At 39.8% G+C, this 13549-nt stretch overlaps 2 protein-coding genes across 3 annotated transcripts; one reads left to right on the forward strand and one right to left on the reverse strand.

The window, feature by feature from the left end:
- The first annotated feature begins 501 nt into the window (after window positions 1-501).
- On the forward strand, window positions 502-4884 carry METTL5 (methyltransferase 5, N6-adenosine). 2 transcript variants are annotated; one of them, XM_057371691.1, is made up of 8 exons: window positions 502-583; window positions 925-1046; window positions 1668-1782; window positions 2216-2397; window positions 2770-2852; window positions 3128-3179; window positions 3850-3899; window positions 4820-4884. In XM_057371691.1, the coding sequence occupies exons 2-8, from the start codon at window positions 938-940 to the stop codon at window positions 4871-4873; spliced, it is 645 nt and encodes a 214-aa protein (XP_057227674.1). In that variant the 5' UTR covers window positions 502-583; window positions 925-937; the 3' UTR covers window positions 4874-4884. The 2 variants fall into 2 exon arrangements, with proteins under 2 accessions (XP_057227674.1, XP_057227675.1); XM_057371692.1 differs by lacking the exon at window positions 502-583 and adding an exon at window positions 614-836.
- On the reverse strand, window positions 4585-13437 carry SSB (small RNA binding exonuclease protection factor La). The gene is given in 12 exon segments (XM_057371690.1): window positions 4585-5046; window positions 5728-5859; window positions 6028-6211; window positions 6509-6649; window positions 7250-7292; window positions 7372-7443; window positions 7683-7783; window positions 7873-7980; window positions 8128-8302; window positions 8469-8572; window positions 10062-10136; window positions 13355-13437. Coding segments are annotated over 11 exon segments (1230 nt in total). The 5' UTR covers window positions 10128-10136; window positions 13355-13437; the 3' UTR covers window positions 4585-4942.
- Window positions 13438-13549: the final 112 nt, after the last annotated feature.

The following is a 13549-nucleotide window of genomic DNA, read 5'->3' on the forward strand; positions in this document are numbered from 1 at the left end:
GGCGGCTTTAAACCTCGATAAAGACATTTTAAGCTGTGCAGTGGAGAACCTTGTACCAAAAAAATCTATTTGTTAGACAATAGGACCCTTCTGCCCGTCAGCTTCGGGCCCCAAGGCAGCTGCCTCTCTTCTGGCTTTGCCTGTGTTTCCTATGGCTGCCCGTCTGCTGGTGGCTTGTGTCGTGTTGTGCGTCCAGGTGAATATTACTCTTCTGTCAACGACCGCTCTTCCCACCGCACCAGCAGAAATCCAGTTCCTTGCTCTGTCCCTAAGGGCATTCAGGAGCGGGACCACCGAGAAAGCCCGGTCTGCCGGGTGTGTCCTCCGGCTTTCTCAGGCACCGAGCAGCAGTGACGCGTTAGACTGAAATAAAATGTCTCGTGTTTATAATACAGGACACCAAAGGCCACACTTGTTAACGAAACACGCACAAATCCCCTGGCGTTTCATTCCCGCAGGTGCCCGTCATCCCGGGCAGGGGCGGGCAGGGGGCGGTGCGCGCAGGGGGCGGGCGGTGCGTCGGAAGTGCGCGGCCGCGCTCGGTGCGGCCCTGCCCGGCCCGGCCCGGCCCGGCGGAGCTGCGGTGAGTATCGAGCGGGGACAGGCGGAGCAGGGACGGCACTGAGGGGCGAGCGCACGGTGTGGGTGGTGGCGGTCGCTGGGGCTCGGTTCGTGCCCCGCYTAGAACTGGGCGACAGAAGCGGAGCCCCGGGCCCAGGGCCTGAACTCCGGGAGCAGTGAGGAGAGCGGCTGCTGCCCTGGTCGGTGCTCGTTCCCCGGCATCGGTGCGCCGCCAGCTGCGTCCCGGGAGACGGCACGCTGAAAACACCCCGCAGGTGCTGAAGATTACCTGGGGATTTTAAGTATAAAATAATAGGTAGTTTACTTATATTGTTGTAACTGATCRCACGTTATTTTCTTTAGTCGAACGATAAACATGAAGAAATTAAAGCTTAAAGAACTGGAAAGCTGTCTTCAACAAGTTGATACTTTTGAAAGTCCAAAACTACTCCTTGAACAGTATCCAACAAGACCTCATATTGCAGGTAGAGGTGACCCACAGCACTGTTATTTCTTTGGCAGTTTTTCAGCAACACTTTTAATTCAAAAAGTTTTTTCTGCTGCCTTATTTCCTTTGAAGGCTTTGCACTAAAAGAGTTAAGAAAGTGTATCCAACAGGAATGTATTTAGAAATATACTGATAATGTACAATCCAAAAATCAAATAAATGTATTTCAAAGATAATGTTGTCATAGAAACATCTTAATCTGTAAAAGTATAAGCTGAAATGGAGTTGTCATGACATGCAAAACGAGTAAAGTGTATATGCAGACACTCATACCTTAATTATGATCTTTCCCATACTTTATATTGTATTGTTTTTCCCCAAAAAAATTTAAAGGCTTACTTTTTCCACAAGCAATGCTCGGAGCTCTTTGTGTAATCTCTCCACCAAAGATCCACATTTTGTAATTTGTAAAAATGCTTTTGACTCTTCACACATAAATGAAAATCAATTACAAGCAGTGAGAACATCAGTTTAACTAAAGGGTTTTTGTAGTGTGAACTTAAGAGTTTTCTGAAGGCACAAACAGCTTTTCAGGATTTATTAGGTTCATATTGATATTATTGACCTGTTTTGGTTGTTTGTTTTTTTTTTCCCCCAGCATGTATGCTTTATACAATTCACAGTACTTTTGATGATATTGAAAACAAAACAATTGCAGACTTAGGATGTGGTTGTGGTATGCTCAGCATTGGAAGTGCAATGTTAGGAGCAGGGTAAGTATTTAATATTAAATTCTGGCATTTTTTTTCTAGCATAAAATAATAGAAAGTAAGATTAAAACATAGCAATGCTGAACTAAACCATTTTAGGTATATAATCTGGTGCACAGTCAGGCTATTTACCAAGTTTTGACCATGAATAATCATTCATACTGTGAAAGTGATGGAAGTTGTCACAAATTTGGAAGTCATTTGCTTTCCCCTGAACCATTAAATGAACACAMGAATCTTAGCTAACAAAATTTTGATTTATACTTGAGAAAGGGCAACCGAACTACTAGCATTTTTATCAGCATGGAATCTATAATGTATGCTTGTTGCATTTCCTAGATAAAACAAACTGTGTACCCAGATCCCTTACTGTAGAATTTAAACACCATTTTCGTTTGTAGGAGACTAATATGTGACACTTTCCTTCCTTYAATAGATTCTGTGTCGGGCTTGACATAGATGCAGATGCACTGGRAATATTTAATAGCAATATTGAAGACTTTGAGCTCATAAATGTCGACATGGTTCAGTGTGATATCTGTTCTTTATCTGACAGCATGTCAGATACTTTTGATACAGTGATTATGAACCCTCCGTTTGGTACCAAGCATAATAAAGGTTGGTAATTATGAAACTCAGAAATTATTACAAACAAAACAGCAAGGGAAATGCTTTTAATGAAAGAACATCTACCTTCTTCATTAATTACGTACTCTAATTACTTAGTATTTTGTTGATGTGGAATCAGCTTCCTAAGTACAGATTAACAACTCCAACGTTGTAACTAACAATCACTGGGGCTTGAAATAASCAATACTAGCTATTTCATATCCCTATCATCTTTCTTTTATTAAAAACAATTRAGTGTGTTTTAGAAATACTTTCTGTACCTTAATGAATTCAATGCAAATAGCTATTCTTCCAGAAAAAAAAATAAACAGATCTTTGAGCTTCCATTTAATAATTCGAATAATATCATCATGCTTTTAGGAATTGATATGATTTTTCTGAAAACGGCTCTACAAATGGCAAAAACAGCTGTATATTCCCTTCATAAAACTTCAACACGAAAGGTAAGTGCTTCATTTAAGTAGGGTAAGCAATTAACCAGATAACACAACTGGCTATATAGATTTCTGTAGCTTCACCAATTTGTTAAATACTTTGTGGGGTATGTTTGGGGTAAATACTAATTATGTCAAATAACCACCATCTCACATCAAGATAACTATGTGATCTGGTGCTTCAGCTTGAAAATCAAAAGCATAGAGGCTTCTTAAGTACAAGGATATAGAAGTTTGTAAAACATCACTTTAAAAGCTCATTTCTACACTATCTAATATTGTAGCACATTCAGAAGAAAGCAGATGAATGGGAAGTGAAGATGGAAGTCTTAGCAGGTAATATTTATTTCTTGATAACAGAAAAAAAMCGGAAAAAAAGGTTTTGGTTTGGGGTATCATCTATACCACTACTAGCCAGTCACAAGAGCCYGAGGTAAATCACACTAAAATTTAACATGGAAATTACCCAGACCTGTTTTTTTTTGCAGTCCTTTTGTTTTAAGTTTTTTAAATTTTGCTACCTYGCAAGAATACAAGCAGGCACTTAATAAAGCTGCAAGGAATACATACTCTGTGCAGTATTAAGTTTTTGTCTTCGAGCAGAAGTTACCTCCCTTCCTGCTTCAAAGGGAGTGCTGCTGGAAAAGGAAAGTGAAGCACAGGTCAGTTTTCACACACAAAAAAGCACCCTGTGCTTAGACACCCAGATTTTTTGACAGTTAAATATCTTCCCAGGTTTTCAATGCCACTAGCCAGATGCTTTTTACAGTCATTGAACTAGAGATAGGAAATTGCACAAGTGCTTGAAAACAGGACTGCATTTCAGCCACCCACTTAACTGTCTGTGGACAGCTTCAGTGTTTAATCATCATCTAGTGCAGAGATAAAACAGGTATCATGACAGGCCACAACAGATGCAGACATTAGAAACAGAAGTGCAAGGCTGTATGGCTTAAGTGATTGATAATCATCCTGGTCTAAAACGCATTCTTTCTACTGTCCACAGAACTTAGATTTGATTTACCAGCATCATAYAAGTTCCATAAGAAGAAATCAGTAAGTATAAAACCTAACGGAGAAMATATTGAGGTAAACAAATTCTACTTAATGAAAGTTTTAGGGCCATATATACTGAAGAATGCTCACATCCCTGAGAGCATTCACTCACATCACTGCTGTTACTACATTTTGTAGCTAAAGAAACTAATCATAATGCAAGTCAAAGCTATACACAAAGATTGAAGCCAGCACTCCAATTAGACGTGATAAAGCTARGGGTAGCCTCATTGACTCAATTCCTAAAAGCTATTTATTCAGTCCTGTCTGCAGCTGGGATTTTGACTGAAGTGCTGAAGGCTACAGTAACAAGGGTATTACAGCAGTAGCATTATTTCATTAATCTGTGCTCTACTGCAAAGAGCTACAGCCAGCTGCAGAGTCATCCTGGGGGCAGCAAGTGGAGCTTGTGCTCCTCTGTTAAAACAGTCAGGACACTTAAGTATGGCAGCCTAAGCCTAGAGCAAGTTCCTGGGTACTGAATGCTGGAAGCCATGTATTCCCATCCCGTGCCATAACAGAAGGAGACTGGACAAGGGTTGAAGACTGGTAGGTATGTTCAGCAGTAAAGAACAGAGGCTTTAATCAGCTATATCTATGCTCTTGGTGATTTGAACTTAATATAGGTCTGTCCTTGGCTACTTTACAGTTGCAACATTATACTACATTAACCAGGCTTCAGTAGAAAGCAGTTTAAGTTCTGAATTTATTGCCAGCTGCTATTAAACATAACCRTAAGATTACAAAGTCCAAAACCTTTTACATTGGAATGAGATGCCAGAAAAATTGACAAGATCTGACAGTATAAACAAAACTATAAATAGAAAAGTTTTCCAGGGTTTTATGTTAGGAGTAAGCATGCTTCTTTAACAAAAAACAAAGCTGTAACCCAATAAAATGAATCTTTTCTCTAATTGTAGGTTGACATTGAAGTGGATTTCATTAGATTTTCTGCCAAGAAAGTCCTGAASTGAGGCATGTCTTTCAATAGGTTTTAAAATGGAACAATAAAGCCACTATTTTTTTAAATTGTTTTATTTATTTTAGTAYTACTGATTGCCATCTCCATTTTCTGTTTTGAGTTGTTTTGGTGCAGGTTCTTCCTTTTCCATTTCCTCTAGTGGTCTCTTCTTGGGACTTGCTGGTTCTGCAAGATTGAATATATAGTCATTTAGGGTAAAGGAAAGCATTACCTGAAATCTTGTGAAAAAAAMCACTCCTCCCATCATTTGAGTCCTAGTTATCTACAGCCACAGGTACAGTAGAGAGATTGCTTATTATGGTGACTAAAGCTTTTAGATTTTCTGAAATATCACGTGTGAAGAGCTTAACTCTACAGCAGGAGGGCAGGTAAGAAAATGGAAGGAATGCAGTCTACCCAGGAGTAGGTTTTACTGGGTTTTAGTAAAGCAGGAGCTGTATCTAATGAACAGAAACTTAGCTCTTCCTCTTTTCCAAACTAAGTAGTGACAGGCAGAACTATTAAGTCTTCTTATATCCTTAAGGTGAAAAAAAAAGCACCACTGAAGAGACTGGGTCTATATAGTTGTGTAATGCTGCTGACAACCACCATCTTTCAATGCATAATGCTTTAAACAGCCCTGCAGTATAGCTTTACCCATCAAGTAATTGTCTTAATATGCTTGTTGGACAATTGCAGAAGGAATCGAGCACAAGACTCTTCAGATTACTTTACTGATACTGACAGGAGGGCAGAAATACTACAATGCARAGCCAAATCCAAAACACTTGTGAGAAACATGAGTACCTGGARCTACTTTCTATAAAAGTACTGAATAAGCTGCATCAAGTGCACAGAATGACRTACCTGTTTTAGCATCATTTTCACCATCTTCTTCGTCATTTTCAAACTTTATTTTCTTGCCCTGAAACTGTATTTTTCCTTTTTGTGCACCCTGAGGTATCTTTCCCCCTCTTCCTTTGCCTTTAATTTTGCGCCCTGCAGAGATACAAGATCAGAAACTTTGTATCATTTAACTGGCAAACTCCAAGGATTGCTTTAAAGTTAACACATCATTACCTAACATGTATTCCCTACTGAAGGGTGAATTACGCACCCCAGCTCTAGGACACTATAAAGACTTTAATTAAAAAAACGAGGGAGAACCTTTTGATTTCTGTTTCAGCAATTCCTGCTGATCTTCCAGTATTTTTTTCAGAGCTTCTTTCTCTGCATCTCCTTCTAGCACTTCCCATGAAACATCCTTGTTCCGGAGCTGCAAATTTCCGTTATGTGCTGCTTTGGCTTTTTCCAGAGCATCTTTGGCAATATCCTTAAACAGGATAATTCCCTTAAAAAGAAGAGTGGTAGATACCTTTTAATCTTACTGCAAAAACATTCAGCTGGAATGGTAATAAACATATGCTGTTGAGTCCCTTCAGCAAATTCAACATTCTCAGTTTTGACCTTATCAACAAGGCTGGAACCTTTATTTGTTCTTTTGAAAGAAGTTAATGGAATAAAGTAATTCTCTAAATATTGTGCAATTTCACAATAATTTACTTGATAACATAAGAGAACAAACATTTAATCATTTATTTTCAAACTTCAATACATAGATTTTAAGTCCTTGTCTAAGATTACTGACCTCCTTCGCACCTCTGACAAAATGTATCCACTTGATTTCTCCGTGACCAGAAAACACATCATGGAGATCTTCTCTGCACGTTTGGTCATCTAGATCACCAGAAAACTTCAAAAGACATCCTGTCTTTTCTTCCAGAGACTTCTAAATTAAATTAAAAACAGCCACATTTTCATTGAAGAGTCAAGCTTGAATATTCATATTCCCCCCAGTCCTATCAAACATGATAGTGATAAGCAATTGAAGTTACAGTAATATAATAATTTTTCCTACATAATCTAGTTCTGCTGATGTCCAAGTCTTGTACAGTGTCCCCCCTCCTTTCTGAAGTTTTGTTTGCTTACTATGATACACTTACGTGGAACTTAGGACTCCTTTCCCATAGGAGTTACACCCTTTAAATTCTACAAAACAGTTTTGTGAAGGCTGACACCTCAGGTTGAAAATTTACCTAATACTGATTTAATSCTTAAGGGATCCTTTGAATACCACAGAGAAACAATCATCTCAATGATGCATTCAAGATCACTTYTGAACAGGCAAACATGCCTAATGTAAATTCAGGACATAAGCCTTTAAACAAAATTAGTCTATTAAAGATAAGATCCATGACAGAATAGTCTTACTATAAGTTAGCTGGAAAAGCTGAAGTGACTTGCTAGAAAATGCTCTATATTACAGCATTTCAAACAGAATAKTCCATGTTGGCTTTACAAAATGTAGGTGGATTTAAGAAACCCATACCATTTCAGCATCTGCTGCTTGTTTCTGCTTTTCTTCTTTTTCCCTGTAGAAAAGTTAAATTAGTTGTGAGTCAGTTCAAGCATGATCAGGCAAGCAAAACACACACTTTGACAATGACTTACTGTTTAGCTCKTGCTTTTGCTTCTACTTTGTTTTGTTTCCTTTCTTCATTCTTTTTTGTACAGTACTCCTCCCTTCAACAGAATATTAGCTAAATTAATATAATTTAAAATATTGTTAAAATTACTTTGTAAGACAGCAGTAGACATGAAACAGTTGAAATTATTTGTCCAAGTTGAGATGCTAACTCTCCAAAAGGTAGCCTGTACAATGCCTGTACAACAGCATAAGAACTCACACTTCTCAGGTCAAGCCAGGCTCTTGTGTAAATCCRCCCCTGACCACTGTTCATACATCAATTAAAAGAACTTACTTGAAAAGTACTATCAGCTCTGTGTCTTTGTACTTTTGATTTGGTATCTCTGTGAACTTCTTAGCAGATTCAACACTATCAAAAACTGCAAATATTGAGCCCTGTTAAATGGTAAAATACATTGTTAGAATAACTGAAAGAATGTTGTCCAGGGAGAATCCCTGCATCAGGTCTACATGTTCATCATTACCTTAAATGTTCTCTGCAATGTTCTCCTCATTTGGATATTTTCGACTGGACCTTTATCCTCAAGCCATTCTTTAATATCATCAAGTGTGGCATCTAGTGGAAAGCCTTTCTGCAAGACAGCAATGAGCTTCAATTGTATGCCACAAACTGACTCTGAAAAATTACAGTCTTTATAGTATTAATTCAAGCTTTACTAAGATGGTTATCAATCAAAGTCATGCAGAACACCACAAAATAAAGGAAGAAATTTACTTACAACATACACAGATCTGTTTTTAATTGCAGCTTTATACTGGTCATTTAATTCAGGAAGGGGTTTATTTGGAGATCTTCTAATTTTAGTTTTGTCTTCATTTATTTCCATTAAACCTGTCTTGGATTTTCTTAGTGCTTCTACAATAACACCAAAATCTTTTGAAAGGCGACTTAACCTATTGRGTAAGCAGACACAAGCTATTACAAACACACAGGCAAAGTGGAAGCCAGATATTAAAACAGCAATTGGAATTGGACATGCACACCAGGAACACTTGGCCCCAAACAGAATAGGTAGCTGAAAGTTACTCTTTTATCCACATTACTTGTACGTTGTTTTACCTGTTGAATTTGATCATTACTTCTAAAGGTACCCAGCCATCATCTAGTTTAATCTGTTCCTTTAGAAACTTGTCTCTTGGTAGATTGTGATTGCCAAAATAATACTGCAAAAAAAGAAGAGGGTGGTGGGGGARAGGAAAGAGAGATGTATCTTTAAATTTTCAGTCTTAAAACCTCTTTTTCTTTTAACAGTTTACTGCAGTAGATTGAGACATACCAAAATTAATTAATCTGGAATTCTGAAATTATTACTTCCTGCTTTAATGTGATACTTTGCCAAAAGTTAACTGCARTGTGTAAGGTGTAAAAACAAACAAAATCACCAGAAACAAACCCTAAAAAAACACAAACAAACAAACCTCACATCAAAACAATTAATAAGGCAAAGATAGATTGCAGTTTTGTTTAGGAAAGGAGTGAAGCTTATTCTGTTAACATGATAAGCATTCATAAACTTTATCAAGCTCTACAGAGTCAAAAGTCAAATTTGTCACCAACACATCCAGCTGGTAGACCTTATTTAAGGAATATGTATGCAAGAATATTGTATTTGCAAACTGAGAAATCATACACATAGACCAGAATTTCTAGGTCTCAYTCAAGAAAACGCCATAAGATAAAATAACTATTTATATTTATTTTTAATTTTATTTAATTATCATGTTCTTATTTCCATCTGTCCAGYATGGGAAGTCAATTCAGTTCGAGACAGACAAGTCAATCAGATTCTTTCCCTGACTAACAGTCATCTAATGAAGGTCAAATACTTGAAATCATAGGAGAAGTTGGAGTATCTTCACCAATATTGTGGTGCTTTAAAAAGTCACTGCTAAGTTTTACAACACTACCTCTTTCTCTAGTACATCYCAAACTCATATTACCAAAAGTCTAGTTTTGTCAACTATTTTTCCTCAATCCCTATGTTTTGTTTGTTWTATATAAATAATGGCTTTGTATGGTAATGGGCATTCACGTGGAGCTACATTTTTGTCCTTCAGGAAAACAGTTATTCTACGGAAAGTAATGCCTTCGGGGTTTTTTGTTGTAGAGTAACCCTCCAAGCCTCCAGAGAGACAGTTAATCCAAAGYAGGCATATAAATTTAGTTGTAATTTGTAGCAATAAATTACAARGCAGTAAATCATAGTAGCAAGATATTCGATGTGCTGTGCAAGTATTTTGACCAGCAGATTCCTGAGTAGGAGGGTTTTTTCCCAGCTAAAAAGAAGGCACACAGAACTAAAATGCACTCTCCTCCTATTTGCACAGGTAGAATAACCCCAGCAAGCATGGTAGTAAATAGTTTAATGATAGATTCACTTGCTATAGCACCTAAAATGCTAGCAAATTAAACCTTCCCTGTGTTTAAATGGTGGTCTTACAAGCAGCTCTAAACAAGTGTAATGGCCAACTTAAACTACAATTATGACTATCTTAAAGTATTAAATACCTGTTACAGACTTGTATCGTTTTTTAATAGCTGATGATTCAAGTTTAACACCCCATAAAATTAACTTCCCATTACCCAAGCCCCTGCAAACGAATACCTTCACAACAACTTCAATCCAGATCCCAGACTGTAAATTGAATTTACCTCAATTTGCTGACAGATTTTGTTTTCCAAGATAGACATGTTTTCACCATTTCCATTTTCAGCCATTTTCACCACCTATTTTGAAGAGAACACAGAGCAAATGCACTAAGTKTAGGATAGTACTTTCTACACACTTGATAGAGCATTGCATTTCACTGCAGCCCCATCTAAGCAAGATAACACCCAAGTTCATTAGCCATACATTTACGTCTGTGAAGCAGGTTATTAACATGACTGCAGAACTCCAAGTGGAAACTATGAAACAACTGGGAAAAAAACTTCACTTCAGTTGTTAAGGCAGCATTTGGCATTCAGCAGTCAAAATAAATTAAAAAAAATGCTGGCACTTCACAGTTATCTGTTATTTATCTTTTCTAGGCACTGATCCTCAGTTCGTAACAACAGCAACAGAATTGAAAGCCAACATTTTTTTCTCTAAATCAAATACAACCTCTTATCACAAGGCAAAACATGAATAAAAAATATGTTCAATTCCTAAATAGGTTTAATGAGAAACATTTCTTAAGTTTCTATCTCGTGTTTAAACTTTCAAAGTTCAGAGAGCTTTCTGGAGAAAGGAATGAAAATATTTGCATTTACTGATACATCCTAAACATGTCTAGTTCTCTCCTTTACAAATGTGTCTTCATTACAGTTCTGCTTGAATAGTAAGTCAAGTATCTTTGGTAACAAATAAAACATTTTAACTTGGAAGTAACTTCTTTATTTAACTGGCAGCAATTATAATAATTACAATCCCAGTGCATCAGATGCAATCACTAGGAAAGCACCAATTGGCCAGAAAATTAACTGGGATCAAACAATTCCTGTGTAGATGCTCTTCAGATAAAAATAGACTATGAAGATTAATCCTTGAGAAACAAACGTAGCTTTATGAAGCTGTCAGAAATTAGTTTGAATTCAGTTTTGAACTACGAAATACAGACTTCTTCTTTCTTCCTTTGCATATGAACACACTTGTTAAATCCAGCTACAGAAGATAAAGCAGCTTCTTGGTACTGTTACCCCAGTTCATACATCTGRGATCACAAAGGCTGCTGCTGAAGATGGGTTTGCACTCATGTCTTGCATGATTTATTGGAAGGTTTAACCACAGAGCTCTGCCATTCTGCTCCTCTGCTATTTTCAGGGCAGTAATATCTTTCAGAGCACCAAGATGACTGGCAACACAGAAGCAGGGAAAACTGCCGAGGTGCCCTTTGTTACAGGAAATCATGTTCTTCATCAGCCTCCCCACTTGGCAACCTCATCTTATTTCAGTAGTTTAATTCCTCAGTAATTGTTCAGCCTACTGCAGTCTGAAGTATTCCCACTTCCTCCCTGATCTCAAAGCCACATTCAGTTCTTCGACTTACTTGTAGATCTTTGGCACTTAAAGCCTTGAAATGTGCACCTCTACTACTATGGGTACTTAACACTRTAACACTCTTTGAAGCATGATTCCAGCAAGTGTCAGTTGCCAGCTATGCTGAATGTGAYCTGTTTGTCTAAAAACAACTTGACAAAACCCAGGCCAGAGCACCCAAGCTGAGAGTTGCAGTTCCTTCAGAGATGTCCCACRTGAGCCATGCTGCCTCCAGGAGACTGACACTTCACCACCATACAGGTGCTGGTGCTGCCTTCACATTCTGCCCAACACCTGACTTGTGAGAGAAACCAGTGATCTAATTTAGGTTATACCAAATTTAGTCTAATTTAATGGCAATCTATAGAGCAGTCTCAGCTTTTTCTATGGGATCAGCCAGTTGGCCACTGTCCCAGTCTGCCTCAGCCCAGGTACCAAAATACCCAGAATAATCAAGTGAATTTCCAGATAAGGCTCAGCCCCACTGTTAAGAAGAAAAAGAAAAGTCCACTTTCTTAGCAGTATTTTCAAGGCTAATACCAGAAAGCAGGAACCAACCTAAGACTTARGACACGTCCTTTAGAGTAAGTCTTACATATAGAAAAGCTTTTCTAGCAAGCATCCTTTTAGCTGCAAGTAACAAACTGTATGGCAAGACTAAGACTCAAGCTTGCCAAGCATGGAATTCAGTTCAGTGATTGAGCTCTAACCTATTTAGAATAAAAGCAGAAGCAGCCTTCTAATTTAAGAGAAATTCTAGCCTTGTCTGCACATGCTCACTTCAGACTCTTTAGCTCAGTCATTTGGCACTAGACATCTTCCAGATCAATAGTTTTCAGTTGCTGTGCAGCAGTGAAGACTGATAAAAAGCTCCAACGAACAGCTTGCAAAATCCTACAAAATATTTTAAGGGCTTTCTTAATAAACTACACTGACTTGTTCCTTCCATATGCAGAAAGTCTGTATCAGTACCACACAAAACAAAACCAGGTTAAAATAAAGCAAGATTGTCATCAGATTTAAATTACAACTAGAAAAAGGCAGTCAAGCCCCTTAACTAGAACAATTAGATCCCACACTGTATTARCCAGGTCATCCCAAAAGAACTCTTCAAGTAGACTTTCCTCTTAACCAAGCATTTAGTTTCAAGTTCTGAACAAAGCTTAGCTGCAGGCTGGTTCTACCATTACTGTAATAGAGGAAGAGTTTTTTTTAAAATAGGAAAGCTTCCCCAATAAAGCTTCCCCAACATGGAACTGTTATTCGTATTATGCCTTGTTCAGGAACTCCTGTGTAAGAGGTCTGAGACTAGGTTTTATTTAAGGGTAAAGATTAACTATAAGCACACATTTTCACACTTTAACAGGTTTGTTGTTTTTTTTTTTTTTTTTTAATAGAATCAGTTTAAGAAAAAAATCTGGTAAGAAATATTTAAGCAATTGAAATGTCGGCCCCTGAACTGTGCTAGGACACCATCGGTTCGCTGTAAGACACTATCACACGCCCGCAGTGTAAAGAGACACCTCTCCACACACCCTCGGGCGCAGTGGCCAAGGCTCCCGCCCGGCGGACACTCTGCCCGGCAGGAGCGGGAGCGCTGCCCTCGAGCCGGGCCCAGGCCCCGGCGGCGGCTGTGGTGCCGCGGCTCCGCATGCCACAGCGCCCGAGCCCCGCAGCGCAGCGCGCACCGAGCGCCGCGGGAAGCGCTGCCGGCGGGAAACGAGCGCGCTGGCACGGCCGGGCCCGCTCCGCGCCTCCGCCGGGGCACAGGCGGCACGTGCTCCCCCGCTCCGGGAACCCTCCCCGCCTCCCTCCCGGCCCGGACGCCGCGGCCCCTCGCTCSTRGGCACGGCCGGGCCCGGCGGGGCAMGCTCGAGCAGCGCTGCCGCCCGGGCGCCGCCGGGGCCGGGAGCGGCCCCACACGAACCTGCGCGCTCGGGCCCCGCTCCGCCGCTCCAGAGACCGCGAATCGGCGCCGCGCGGACCARCAACCCCCGCGGCCCGCCCGCCCCTCACGTGGGCGCCACTTCCGGGGCGGGGGAGGTGCCACGGCCCGGCCCCGCCCAGAGCGGGCCCCGCCCCCCGGGAGCGCGAGCGCGCTGGTGAGGGCCGCGCGCGCCGG

Source organism: Malurus melanocephalus, unplaced genomic scaffold (genome assembly GCF_030028575.1).
Source record: "Malurus melanocephalus ecotype Western Australia unplaced genomic scaffold, MMel_1.1 scaffold_155, whole genome shotgun sequence".
Taxonomy (NCBI): domain Eukaryota; kingdom Metazoa; phylum Chordata; class Aves; order Passeriformes; family Maluridae; genus Malurus; species Malurus melanocephalus.